This window comes from Tupaia chinensis, unplaced genomic scaffold (assembly GCF_000334495.1).
Source record: "Tupaia chinensis unplaced genomic scaffold, TupChi_1.0 Scaffold000187_1, whole genome shotgun sequence".
In the NCBI taxonomy this organism is placed as follows: domain Eukaryota; kingdom Metazoa; phylum Chordata; class Mammalia; order Scandentia; family Tupaiidae; genus Tupaia; species Tupaia belangeri.
The window spans coordinates 4,613,808-4,627,455 of NW_006159662.1; the positions used below are offsets into that span (position 1 = coordinate 4,613,808).

At 47.9% G+C, this 13,648-nt stretch overlaps 1 protein-coding gene across 2 annotated transcripts in view; it reads left to right on the forward strand.

Moving 5' to 3' along the window:
• The window catches only part of TEX2 (testis expressed 2), a 102,611-nt gene that overhangs the window by 78,686 nt on the left and 10,277 nt on the right, over positions 1 to 13,648 (forward strand). Inside the window, exons 8-9 of one of the 2 annotated variants that reach the window (XM_006146789.3) lie at positions 4,455 to 4,587; positions 11,383 to 11,508. In XM_006146789.3, coding sequence (XP_006146851.1) covers positions 4,455 to 4,587; positions 11,383 to 11,508 — 259 coding nt within the window. The remainder of the gene's footprint in view (positions 1 to 4,454; positions 4,588 to 11,382; positions 11,509 to 13,648) is intronic. The other variant, XM_006146790.3, reaches the window with a different exon arrangement.

The window sequence follows — 13,648 nt, forward strand, 5'->3', positions numbered from 1 at the left end:
AGGAATGGCACCAAAATGCCTCACCGCGAAGTCTTGGTATTGCTTAGCGCATGAGGGAAGGAGCCGTGACTACCTTCACTAGGTTAGAGTGACGATGTCTTCACGCTGCTGCATTTGTGCCCGAGGGAGAGACGGCCCTCTAGTGACCATCACCTTCGTCCTCCAGCCTGGGGAGGCAGAGCCTCTGACTCACGCATTACATAATCAGGTGGTCTCAGCTCTGCATGGCGCGAGCTCCCTGGTGCTTGGGAAGCTTTTGCCTGCTGAATCATTGTCACAGGAGCAAGCTTTTCTTTGCACCTAATGCTCAGATAGTCTCCTTGCCCTCATCTGAATGTAAGCACATCATACTAATTTGTTGGAAAATTTATTTACAGTTTATATTTAATGTTTTCAAACATTCTTGACTCTCATATTTTCATTGAGTGCCAAGGCCGAGCAAGGCCCTGAGGTGGGCCTCGTGGGGCATATTCAAAGATTTAAAAAAGAGGCCCCTCCCCAATATGGATGCTTGGTCAGCTGTCCAGGCCTTGTCCCGAGACAGCAGGCTCTCTGCCGCCCAGCCTACCTCCTCCCTGGCTGCAGCAGCATGGAGCAGGGGTAGGCTGGCAACAGCAAAGAGAGGGAAGCTTCTGTCCGGGATGCGCCAGGAGCTGGGCTATCCATGGCCCTCCCTTGGAAAGGCAGTGTGGTCTCCTTTGTGCAGAGGGGGAAACTGAGGCTGAGGAACGGTCAGTGAAGCCCGAGTCCACATGCCTCAGCTCCATGCTCTTCCCTTGGCCTCCTCCCTCCAACCTTCACCAAGGAGCCCTGGACTTCGCATCGCTGGGAAGAACGTCCCAGGGACCGGGCATGAGCCAGCAGTTTACTGAGTCTAACCCCATACACCCTCTCTTAAAAAAAGACAAACGGCTGGCCCCGTGGCACAGCAATGATGTTCTGCTCAGGAGAAACCGCATCCCACACGGTGACGGTGGTTCAGATCCCCAGCCCAGTCAGCCTGAAACTGGGCGTGTGTGCAGGTGTCCAGGATCTGATGGGCTGGAGGACTGCAGGGAGGAGATGGCAGTGTGGACATGCCCACTCCTCTCTCACTCAGGTGCATGTGCACACGCTCTATCATGAATAAAGAAAAAAGAAAAACCACAAAACCATCCATTTGTAAGAAGTACAGTTCTGGAGCCTTTAATATGACAACTTCCAAAGACAATGCTGGGGCCAGTAGGTGGTGTGGTAGTCTAGGCTCTGGACCCCCACGTGGTCGATCACAGTTCGAGTTCACAGTGTGAGTCCCAGACTCAGCAGCGCTTTCTCACTTCCCTTTTCCTATGGCACTCCGGTGAGCACATGTGCCCTAGAACAAAAATAATAATAAGTAAATAAATAAATAAATAAAAGGCACTGGGGGAGGTGGGGGTGATGCGGCAGGTAATATGATGGTTAAGGGCTGGACTCCAATATGTCTGACCACGGTTCAAGTCCTGGACCTGGTGGGCTTTCTCATTTTCCATCTCTGTCTCTCTCTGGTAAAAATTTAAATAATAATAATAAATAAATAAAATTATATAGTTCTTAAAAAAAATTATAAAAGGTCGTGCTGGGCCAACTCCATGGCTTGGTGGTTAAGGCAGCTAGACCTGCATGGCCAACTGCGCAGTTTGCGTCCTGGACCCCGTGGCTTGAGAAACACCCGGTTGTTCCTGCGTGCGTGCCCAAAGTCACAAAACAGAAAGGATTGTGGCGTGACCATTCCTCACGGCAGGTGCTTTCTCCTCTCCCTCTCTCTCTGGCAAGCACACACGCCCTCTGACAAATATATTTATATAAATACATAAATAATAATAAAAGGCAACACATACTATCCATATTTATTGGAAACCTGTCTGGGCTTCACAAATAAATGATATGTTGAGAAGAAAGCCGCATGGATATAAACTGTGTTCTGCCCTGCTTAAAGTTCTTGCCTTCTGCCATTTGTGATGCTATTTGACTTTCCACTTACCAGGATTGTGAGTTCATAAACTCGTATTTGTTTATCATTCAAAAAAAGAAAGTAAGAAATGATGTTTGAATACTTATGTTGAATACCAGGTAGAGTAACCAGACCATTTGAATTAATTCTCAAAGAAAGCTGGAGATAGTACTCGCTAGTAACCGTCTTCTTTATTAATGTCATTTTTACATTGAGTTTAGTCTTTTAACATCTGTTGGGTCATCAGAAAAGTCATGACGTATTTTTCTAGGCAAAAATGCATCATGATTTTTCCAGTGACCCAATACCTTTTTGCCCTAATCCTCTTTCTACTGGAAATGATTAATGACTGCATGTTTTTATTAAAGCACCACACGGCCTTTATTTCCAGTAACAGTACCTTTGAAGAGCAAGCTAATTAATAATTTTAACTGCCTAATGTAAGCAGGAAACAGAACAGTTTCATATGTTGATACAAAGAAGACGTCCCCATTGATCTGCACGTCATTTAATTAAACCAAGCCATTCATGGAAAATAATTACCTTCAGTTATGATAAGAAGAATTTGCTGAAAACAAAATGGAAGTTACTCTGCCTTCAGTGAGGACTTCTATTAGTGCTCTTTGAGGTTAAGCGATGCTTTCATCTAAGTGGGGGCCAGCGGGGTGGGTTATTTACTGTAATTGCTGCAGAAAATGCTGCTGCGTGTGAACACTGGTTTCAGATTAATTTTCGCTTCTTTTTAGATGTTGTCATTTGTCTTCTGAGGATCTTTGAAAGTTTATGAACATTTAAACACCCCCGTGAAGGATCCCATTGTTTTTTCTTTTTTTGGAGAGGTTTTTGCGATAGGGCATGTGCGCTCGCCAGACAGACAGAGAGAGACAGAGAGACAGAAAGCGAGAAATCACCCCCCAGGGGGGATGGTCACGCCACAATCCCTTCTCCTCCATTCTCTTCTCGGGATCTTGGGCATGCACGCACACGCGCCCAGCGTGAGTTTTAAGCCACTGGGTCCGAGATGCGAACCACGGTCGACTACGTGGGAGTCCAGCGACATAGCCATTACGCTAACTGCTGGCCCCAAGGATCCCATTTTGAGAGTCTAGGTGTGTTACGGAGCTCCGGTCTGGAGAATCACAGCAGAGCCTGCCTCGCTTGCCAGATTGTAGAACCCGTAAGACGTCTGCTGGCCTTTTAGACTCCTGGTCAGTGGCCATCCCAGTGGACCGCCCCAGGCTAAGAGCCTCTTAGATAGGATTTTATTGGCATTAGTATCTTTTCTCAGGAACAGGTTTTATCAACTGAAATACGTAACTGCCTGACTCCATCTGGATAATCCTGGGAACCGACAATTACAGTGTTTCCATTACTAGACAATTTCCAGAAAGAAAGGGGTTCAAAATGTTTTGTCATTATCCTTAACAAATCAGATGAAATTTGAACCGTTGCCTCCAACAATACTGCATTGTTTTAAGAAAGAAGTGGTTCTCAGTGTGTCTTTGAGGAACAACCCAGATTGCAGTAAAGTCTCTGCAGACCTTGTCAGGGCTTTGCCCTGGGTCACGCCATTTTTTTCCACTGGGCATGTGTTTTTTTAATAAGTGTGAGTCAATAAAAGCCAGGGGTGGGACCTACTTGCCCTGACATGAGCACTGAACTCGCCGTACCACTTGAATGGACCTGAAATGTCAGCCATTTGCCAAGTGCTTGAACCCGTTCACAATCCTTCTTGCCTGCATTAGGAGAACAATGCTATTACAGGCCTCTTCTTGCCCGTCTTAGTGGTATAAGCGATATATAAACTTCCAGTGTGGTGCATACTTAGGTCATTTAAAATGTGGATTTTAGAGATCAGCAGATGACATAATGCTTACATTGCTGGATTTCCACGTGAGTCGACTGTGGTTCGAATCCCGGACCTGGCAGCTTAAAAATCTCACATGTGCATGCGTGCTCAAAAGCCCAAGAGGAGAATGGAGGAGAAGGGATTGCGGCATGGGCATCACCCCTGGCGGGGGGTGATTTCTCACTTTCTGTCTCTGGTGGGTGAACTTACCCTATAGCAAAAATCTCTCTCAAAAATTTTTTTTAAAAAGCAGATATTTAGGGGAACAGCAGTTGGCCTAATGGCTATATCATTGGACTCCCATGTAGTCGACTGTGGTTCAAGTCCCGGACCTGGTGGCTTAAACTCACGCCCAGTGCATGTGCATGCGTGCCCAAGATCCTGAGAGGAGAATGGAGGAGAAGGGATTGCGGTGTGGCCATCCCCCCCGGGGAGCGATTTCTCTCTTTCTGTCTGTCTCTCTCTCTCTCTGTGTCTTCCTGGCGAGCGCGCGCACCCTATACCAAAAACCTCTCCCAATAAAAAGGAAAAAAAAAAAAGAAAAAAGAAAAGTAGATGTTTATGTTGTCATTTATAGATGTGTGTTTTTGGAGGAAGAAAACAACAAAGCTTGTTTTTTCACTATTTCTCCAGGACTCTGGATCGATTTGGAAATGTCCTACAATGGGTCCTTTCTGATGACTCTCGAGACCAAAATGAATTTGACCAAACTAGGTAAAGAGCCTCTTGTTGAAGCCCTGAAGGTTGGAGAAATTGGCAAAGAAGGGTAAGAGGCTATATATGAATTTCCTAATCCAGTTTGGGGACAGCCTCTCCCTGCAGCCCTTGAGCAGCAGGTTGGATGTGTAGCAGCCAGCCCCCATGTGAGCAGAGTCCCTGTGAGTGGGTCAGGACGGAGTGCTTCAGCATCTGGTTTCAGGTTCCAGCCCCGCCTCCCACTCCCCTGTGACAGCACCTCTGACCTCAGTGCTGCCGGGCATGTGGTGTCCGTTACCCAGAAAGCCTCACTGACCGTGGCAGGCAGGCAGACCCACCTGAGCAGTAAGATGGTCCGCACATAGAATCTTCATTAAACTTCCTTCAACTCGCAGCCACCAGCAGTGGTGTGCCAAGCAGGCTGCGGTCCCTCGGGGAATCTCTCTGCTTTAATCACAAAGTCAGAATTATTTATAATTAGACGATTGATTTTTGTAGCTGAGAGGGTGCTCTTAAAGTGTTTTGAGAAACATTTTCCTAAATAATACAGTATCGATTTGCTTTAGTAAATTCCTCTTTGTAGATAGTACATCTTCCACCCAGAGTTTGCCTGATTATTAATAAATATCCCCAAGTTGTGAAATAATTAATGAAGCTTGATCTGTAAGTACCTAGAATGGATAAGCTAGAACTTGTACATTCCCACACCTTTGACATGACTGCTGTCACAACGAACTCACAGTATGTTACTGTTTTTACCAAATGAAAAATGCAGGCTAGCATCTGCTTCTCACACTCTAACCCCTTGGCGTGGGATCAGCAGTCCAAAGACAGGAAAATGCTAGAGGGAGCTGCCTTCTCAGGGTCTAAATATAAGACACAAGCTCTTAGGTTTCGCTTAGTTACAGTTTTGCCACCCTTGCGGTCATGGCAGATTGGGGGATTGGGGTTTAATTTGTGAGTATTCTTTTGTTTGGATTATTCTGATTTGTCCAAGTTACTTAATGAAATGTTCCTATTTTAAAAATTGGAGAATCTGAACACAATCTAACCTGTATCTGTGCTATTTTCCTTCCATTTTCCTGCTATTGGTTAAATTGTGTTTGGATGCGGCAATCTGTGGATTTGTATTTTCTGGTGAGTGGTATTTATCAACTCTCCATGTAGCATTTCATTCCGTGTAAGTGCTGAGTCTTGTCTGGTCCTGTGTAAAGCCACCAGGAAGCCTGTCTTTTCATCCTGTTCCGAGACACAAAGGCCTAGGCCTGAGAGGACTGAAACCAGGGTGGTGAGGGAAAGCCTTGCAGGCACCTGCAGTTTGGGTGGCTGGGGTCCTGACCTAGTCTTCCGTTCAGACTCAGCTTCTGGTCCTGCAGCCCCCGCCCCTTTCGCACACGTGGCCGACCACCATCAGCTCAGCCTGATGACAACAGTACTGCAGAACCAGCTGCCAATAAAGTGAAGCCCCTTAGGCCCAAGTCTTGGGCATGAGGTCTAAATAGGAGCATGGCAGAGCAAGCTCCAGTCAGAAGCCCTTGTGCGAGGAGCCCTTTCTAGAAGTAGCCTGTGCTGCACGCAGGTGCAGGGCCCCATTTCAGGGGAGGCTGGGCCTCAGGCGTGGCCACAGGTCCAGGTCCCTAAGGTTCTCATCACGTAGGTATCCCACAGCCATTGCTATTCATGCGGCCCTTTTGACACAATTTCGGGTTCTTAAACTGACTGGTTAGAAAACACATCGGGAACCAGCAGTTGGCATAATGGCTATGTTGCTAGACTCCTATGTAGTTGACCGCAGTTCGAGTTCCGGACCCGGTGGCTTAAACTCACACCGGGCATGTGTGCGTGTGTGCCCAAAATCCCGAGAGAATGGAGGAGAAGGGATTGCGGCGTGGCCATCCCCGCTGGGGGGTGATTTCTCGCTTTCTGTCTCTCTGTCTCTGTCTTTCTGGTGAGCGCATGCACCCTATAGCAAAAAAATAATAATAATAAAGAAAAGAAGACATATTTCGGACTAAGCCTTGCTTCTCCAGAGTGGGCAGGAAAAAGATGCTTTGTTTTAGGAATGCGATGGTACTCCATTTAATTTTTTTGTTGTTTCTTCTTTCATGAGAGACATACAGACAGAGAAACACAAGCACGCTCAGTAGGGTTTCCCAGTGTGATCCCCTGTTGGCCTTCCAGGCAGCCAGGGGCATGGACACACACACCCGCCCAGTGTGCTACAGCTGCACCACCATGGCCAGGCTTGTGTTTAATTTTTAACATATTTGTAAAATACCATTTTTTCCGAAAGTCTGGTAAAAAATGTTTTGCCTTGGAACCAGCAGATGGTGTAGCGGTTACATCACTGGATGCCTGTATGGCTGACCATGATTCAAGTCTTGGACCTGGTAGCTTCAGAATCATGTCAGATACATGTGCGTGTGTGCCCAAGATCCCAGGAGGAGAATGGAGGAGAAGGGATTGCGGCGTGGCCATCCCCCCTGGGGGTGATTTCTCGCCTTCCCTCTCACAGTGTGTGTCTACCTATCTCTCCTAGCAAGCGCACATGCCCTAGGGCAAACAAAAAAAATCTTTAAAAAAATGTTTCCCCTCTTCCTACAAGAGTGTTAAATCATATATCGACGTGCAATTGGCTGTTATTTTAATTTTAACAGTGAGGAAGCATACAATCTAACAGCACTTCAGTAAGGAGGAAAAGGCCTGGGAAAATGGACTCTTAACTCTTTTTGCATTAAGAACCCCTTGGGGAATCTGAGAACTCTGGATTCTTCTTCCAGAAAACATCTCCACCTGTATCATTGGGCTCACCATTTCTGGAAAAGGCCGTCCATGATGAAGAACCTAACCCCAGAAGTGATTCTATCAGTAGAATACGCTTCTTCACCCCCTAAGTCACAAGCATATGGAGTCGCCGTGGGGCCTAGGTGGCAGAGAGAGAGGAGTAAGCCTACAGAGTAGCTGTAATTAGGCTTGTGGTCTCTGGTCCTGACATCTTTCCTGCTGTTAGACCTCCACAGTAGCCTCTTCCTCCAGGCTGCCTGTCCAGGACCTCACGCCATGCAGGCTGCATGCTCCGCAACGTCCTGCTCTGGCTGGACCTCTTCTTCCTCTCACTCAAGAGTGCAAATGGTTGTGCTCTTGGGGAGCCTGAGGAGATGCCACTCAGCCTGTCTGGCATCCTTTCTGATGGGAAATGTGTTTACTTGCTGGAACCTAGCTCCTGAGAGGGGGATGGAGAAATTGGAATCCGCGTTGCTTTATTCTGGTGAGGTGCTTTTCCTTGGAAATGTGTGTCCACTGTGTATTTCCCTTAGTCTGTCCTTCCCCCAGTAGTCCTCTTATCAGGTACTCTAGTTGACATGACTTTGGGTGGGGCTGGTAAGGTACTCAGAACAGAATCCAAGCAGTGAGTGACCAGCAAATGGCATTGATTATGTCGCTAGACTCCCATGTAGTCAACCACAGCTTAAACTCACGCTGGGCATGTGTGCACGCATGCCCAAACTCCCTAGAGAAGCATAGAGAAGGGACTGCAGTGCAGCCACCCCCCCAAGGGCTGATTTCTCGCTTTCTGTCTCCCCAGCAAGTGCACGTGCTCTATAGTAAAAATCCCTTTCTTAAAAAAAGAGTTCAAGTAGTGAGCTGAGCCATCTTAGCTGTAGGAATTGACCTAAGTGGGACCAAAATGAGTTGGAAAGGGAAACATCCAGTGTGCCAGGTGGTCTTACGTGACCCATGGCATTGGAGCACAGCCTGGAAGCCACCTGCCTGTTTGTGCTTCACCACTACAGCCTGGGCCCAGTGTTCCCAGCCCTGTAGGGTGACCCCTGTGACTTCCATATTAGGCCACCATTCCACAGTGTACCCCAAATGACTACCACCTCTGCCCCCCAGGATCCGGATGTTCTGGAGCCAAGTGCTTACAGTTTACACCGTGACTGGGTCTTTTTTTTTTTTTTGAGAGGTTTTTGCTATAGGGCGTGTGCACTCGCCAGACAGACAGAGACAGACAGAAAGCGAGAAATCACCCCCCAGGGGGGGATGGCCACGCCGCCACAATCTCTTCTCCTCCAGTCTCCTCTTGGGATCTTGGGTATGCACGCACATGTGCCCGGCATGAGTTTCAAGCCACCGGGTCCGGGACGCGAACCGCGGTCGACTACGTGGGAGTCCAGCGACATAGCCATTACGCTAACTGCTGGTCCCAATGACTGGGTCTTATCCTTGGGTGTATGCACATGCCTGTCTATGGCAGATGAATGGGACTCATTTCTCTTCCATGAAACAGAACGAGTGCATTCTCGGGAGCCTGTTCCCCATCAAAGCAAACACCTCACAGGGCTACTTTATCTAATCATGCATTCTTCACTTAAAGCATTTATTGGAGCTTTTAAGGAATTGCATATGGATTCAGTTGTGACCTTTTTTAACTATCCTAAGTGACAGCAAATTATCCTACTTCGTAGATGGTTTAGATCTTTGAGAAGCTGCTAAAAGTCATTAGAAACTATGGTGACCAAGAAATAAAATATTTGGTCTAAGACACAGCACCGTGATAAAAGAATTTACTTTTTCTTATATGCCTGACTCCAAGCACATTTCCCCGAAGGTTTTTTTAACGAGGGGCAGCATAACTGGAATAAGCCTGTTAAGGTGGCTCTTTGAGAGTGTAGCACACTCATTGTGTTGGCTTAGAACAGCCAGGTTCACTGCGTTCTGCACATCTCTGAGGACGTGCAGTGTCTTTCCCCAGACTTCATATGCTTGAGGTCACAAAATGCATGTTCAGGTATAAAACTGAGTATCAAGCAGACATTTAGCTACACATTTAATTAGTAATTATTGAGTCCCACCTAACAGCTCCCAGTGCACAGCAGAGGGACTACTCGGCCAAATTCAGAATTTCATGTCATCCGATCTGCTTTAACTGATACAGCACTATCTAAATTATTCACTTCAAGCCACAAAATTTGTCCTGTTCCCTGTCCTGCAGAGGATTAATTCAGGAACCTGAGAGCTTACCGCAGTGCTCAGCCATTGGCATCTTCTGTCCAGAGTCAAGCTGCCAGATGAGACATGCCAGTGGGGACACAGGGGCCCAGCAGGTCTCGTCGTTGTCCCACAATGAGGCAGCCTCTCGTTCTGGGTGGATGAGGAGCCGACCCTACTGCCTGTGCATGGAGTCGGCTTGCATCCTTGGCAGCATGAGGCCTGAGGCCAGAGAACGCCACCTTTTGCTTTACTGATGGGGAAGTAGAATGTGTTTCTGAAATGGTTGTGTCTTCTCTGGAGTTTTGTCTCCGACTTTCCTCATTCCAAGACCCAGTTCAGCCTTTCTGGGGAGTCATATTTTGCTCTGCACATTTTAAATGAATGCTCTCTGGGAGGGCTACCTAACCACAGAATGCTGAAACCGCTTTGTGACCAGCGAAGGCACAGAAGCACTCCCTGATCTAGCCGGGCCTCCGATGGGAGGAGGAAGAGTCGGTTAGGTGCTGTCCTCTGGCCATACTGGAGGCTTTTGTTTTTGCAGAGGGAGTTTCCCTTTAACGTTCGAGTTCAGCCTGTTGGCTGCAGTGCCAGCTCTAATGTTTCAGAGCCCGCACTGAGGATGATCTGCGATCCTGCTAGAGGGGACACTCCAGTCCTCCTACAGCCCGGCTCCTGTTTCAGTCTGCCCTCCCAGGGCCTGCTGCTAAGGCCATTCCTGGGCCTTCAAGTTCGTGTCCACATGTGGGCTCTGCCCTTGGGTGCCCTTGGCTCCCAGGGGTCAGGAAATGACTACCCCAAGGGGCTTCTTTTGTCCCAAGAACAACCTCAGGAGAACTAAACATTGCAGCTGCACAGAGACAGTGCCTGAGCCCTGCTGTTTTCCCTCTTCCTGGAGTTTTGTGCTTGTCAAAATCATAAGGCCCAGCCTCTGCGTAGTGGCCACTTGGTTGCTTAACTGTGTTCAGAGACAGACCTGGCCCGTGTTCGTTTTATACCCGTTAGGCCGCTAAGCCTCAGAGACAGGGCCCCACTAGTTCTCTGGGAAGCAAAGTCACAGTCCAGGGAGGGAGCTGCCTTTTACCGGGCTGAAGCTTGGCCAGGAAGGTGGAGGATCACTGCTGTTGTGATCTGGAACCCCTGGCTCTTAGAAACTGGGGAGCACAATTCAGAAAGAACTAATGAGGGACACTGCTGTCTGAGAGGTCTTCATTACCTTAGTAAAAAGAATGGCCCTTAATTTGTACTTTACCCGAAAAGTTTCTGGGTTCTCGTTCCAGTTGCTTGTAGTCTTGATTGTGGCTGTGGCTTTTTCTGACCCTTGGAGGCAGGGCAAGAGAAGGGTCAGATGTGGAATCCCACTGGGATGGCGTCTTGTCAGAACTAATTTGGGGGAAACTAGCCAGACAGCATTATACCTGTGGAGCTCAGCCAGAGCCGAGGGACTTGCCTGAGCATCTCCATGACCCATGAGTGGCACTGCCGTCACCAGCCCAGGCCACTGTCCCAGCCTTGCAACCATCGCTTCTCCATGCACCCTCCTGGCTGTGCCACCCTCCTGATGAATCACTGCATTCTATGTGGACCTCATCACATGCCCCTCCTGTCCTGGCGCATGCTCAAACGCAGACTCTCTAGGCCTGGTCCTCCACAGTCCCGCGGGGCAGAGCCAAGGAGCCTCCAGGGAGCCATGCTGAGCCGAGGGCTCTTGGATCGGGGCTCCTCTTCGTCGGCGGGTGGAGAGAATGACGAGGGGTAGCAGCGGTTATGTCTTGACTGCATCTTGGTGAGCGTGTGTGCACGTGCACGTCCGTGCTCTCGTTCTACACACAGCCTGGGTGTGGCAGCTGCGGTACTGACGTCCTGTGTTCAGTTGCAGGCCCAGGGCATACTGTCTGGCTGACAGCGATGAAGAATCCTCCAGTGCCGGCTCCTCCGAGGAAGATGATGCTCCAGAGCCTACTGGGGGAGACAAGCAGCTCCTCCCGGGGGCTGAGGGGTGAGTGGGCCAGAGCCTTGGGAGTCTGGGTCAGGGCAGCAATCTGGGAGCCAGCCTTTCCCCCTCTTCCCTGTGATCGCTCTTCCTCCCTCGTGCTGAGTGACTAGTTTTTGTATTTACGCCCAGCATCTGTGGCTTGTTTAAATTCTGGGCCCCAGAGGCCAGTAGGTGGCATGGTGGTTAAGGACACTGGACTCACACATGACTGACAGTGGTTCGAGTCTCGGACCTGATGGCTTGCTTTCTCACTTTATCTCTCTCTCTCTCTGTATGTCCTTCTGTGGTCAAATTAAAATAAATAAAGTTCAATAAAATAATTCTTTAAAAAAAAATTCTGGGCCCCAAAGCGAAAAGACCTGTGTAACTTTCCTTACTTAAGAGGGTCCCAACCCAAGTGGCTTTTCCTGCCATTAGAGCAAGGGGAGGAGAAGTTGAAGGGCACGCTTTTACATGGTGGAAGCGCTGCTGCAGGTTTTCGGGAGGAGTACCTATCACCCAGCAGCCCGCCCTGGTGCCAGGTGAGAGCCTTGGTCCCTGTCGGCTGGGCTGTTTTGGTGAGCTGCTGCTTCCTGAGAGCTGAAACAATTAGATGATTTCTTTGGTGAACTTGAAAACAGGGTTCTCTCAGCTGATTTCTTGGATCAGCTTCACTGAGCTTTGTCTGGGGGCTCTCTTAGCTTGTTACTTGGACAGTAAAATGGTCAAGGTGCTTAAACAGCCTTTCCATAAGGATCTTTTAGTTATCAACAGTGAATCAAGGGGCCAGCAGGCGGCATGGTGATTAAGGGCGCTGGACTCCCCCAGAGCTGACCATGGTTCGAGTCCTGGACCTAGCAGCTTGCTTTCTCACTTTCCCCCCCACCCCATCAAAGTAAAAATATAAAATAAATTAAGTTAAATAAAATAATCCTTTAAAAAAAAAGTGAATCAAATATGGGGGCCAGCAGGTGGCATGGTAGTAAAGGTGCTGAATCCCACATGGCTGACTCTGTAGTTTGAGCCCTAGACACGGCCGCTTAAAACACACACCAGGTGGGGACCAGCAGTTAGCGTAATGGCTATGTCGCTGGACTCCCATGTAGTCGACCGCGGTTTGCATCCCAGACCCGGTGGCTTGAAACTCATGCCGGGCACGTGTGCGTGCATGCCCAAGATCCCGAGAGGAGAATGGAGAAGGGATTGCGGCGTGGCCATCTCCCCTAGGGGGTGATTTCTCGCTTTCTGTCTCTCTCTGTCTGTCTGGCGAGCACATGCGCCCTATAGCAAAAACCTCTCCGGGAAAAACAAAACAACAAAACAAAAAAACACCAGGTGTATGTGCATGCTCAAAATCCTAAGAGGAGACTGGAGGAAAAGGAATTGTGGCATGGCCACATGACCATACCTTCTAGGGGGGTAATTTCTCACTTTCCCTCTCTCTCTGTCTTTCTCCAAGTACACACACCCTACAGCAAAAACCTAATAAACAAACAAACAAACAAAAATGAATTGAACAAACCAAGATTATAAAGAAGGTGGGTGGTTCAGGAACTTTTGTAAGAAAATATCAGCCTATCCACTTTTGAAATCTTACAGACGATGAGAAGAGAATTAAAATATTTGATGAGTTGGTTTTAAAGTTTGTGCATGTTACTTAAAATCTAGCTGCTTGAGCTTCTTAATAATGATTTTTCTGGGACCAGCAGTTGGTGTAATGGTTATATCGCTGGACTCCCACGTAGTCGACTATGTTTTGAGTCCTGGACCCAGTGGCTTAAAACTCATGGTGTGGAGCCAGTAGGTGGTGTGGTGGTTAAGATGGCTGGAATCCCAAATGGCTTACTATGGTTCAAGTCCTGGACCTGGCAGCTTGCTTTCTCAATTTCTTTCTCTCTCTCTGTCTCTCTCTGGTCAAAAAAAAAAAAAAAAAAAAAAAAAAAAAGTGACAACAAATAAAATTAAATAATTCTTTAAAAAATAAAAAACAAAACTCATAACATGCCCAAGATCCCAAGAGGAGAATGGATTGTAGCATGGCCATCCCCCCTGGGGAAAGAATGATTTCTCACTTTCTATCTGTCTGTCTGTCTCTCTAGCAAGTGCACATACCCTGTAGCAAAAATCTCTCTAAAGAAAAAAAAAAAATGCTTGTTCTTTTTTT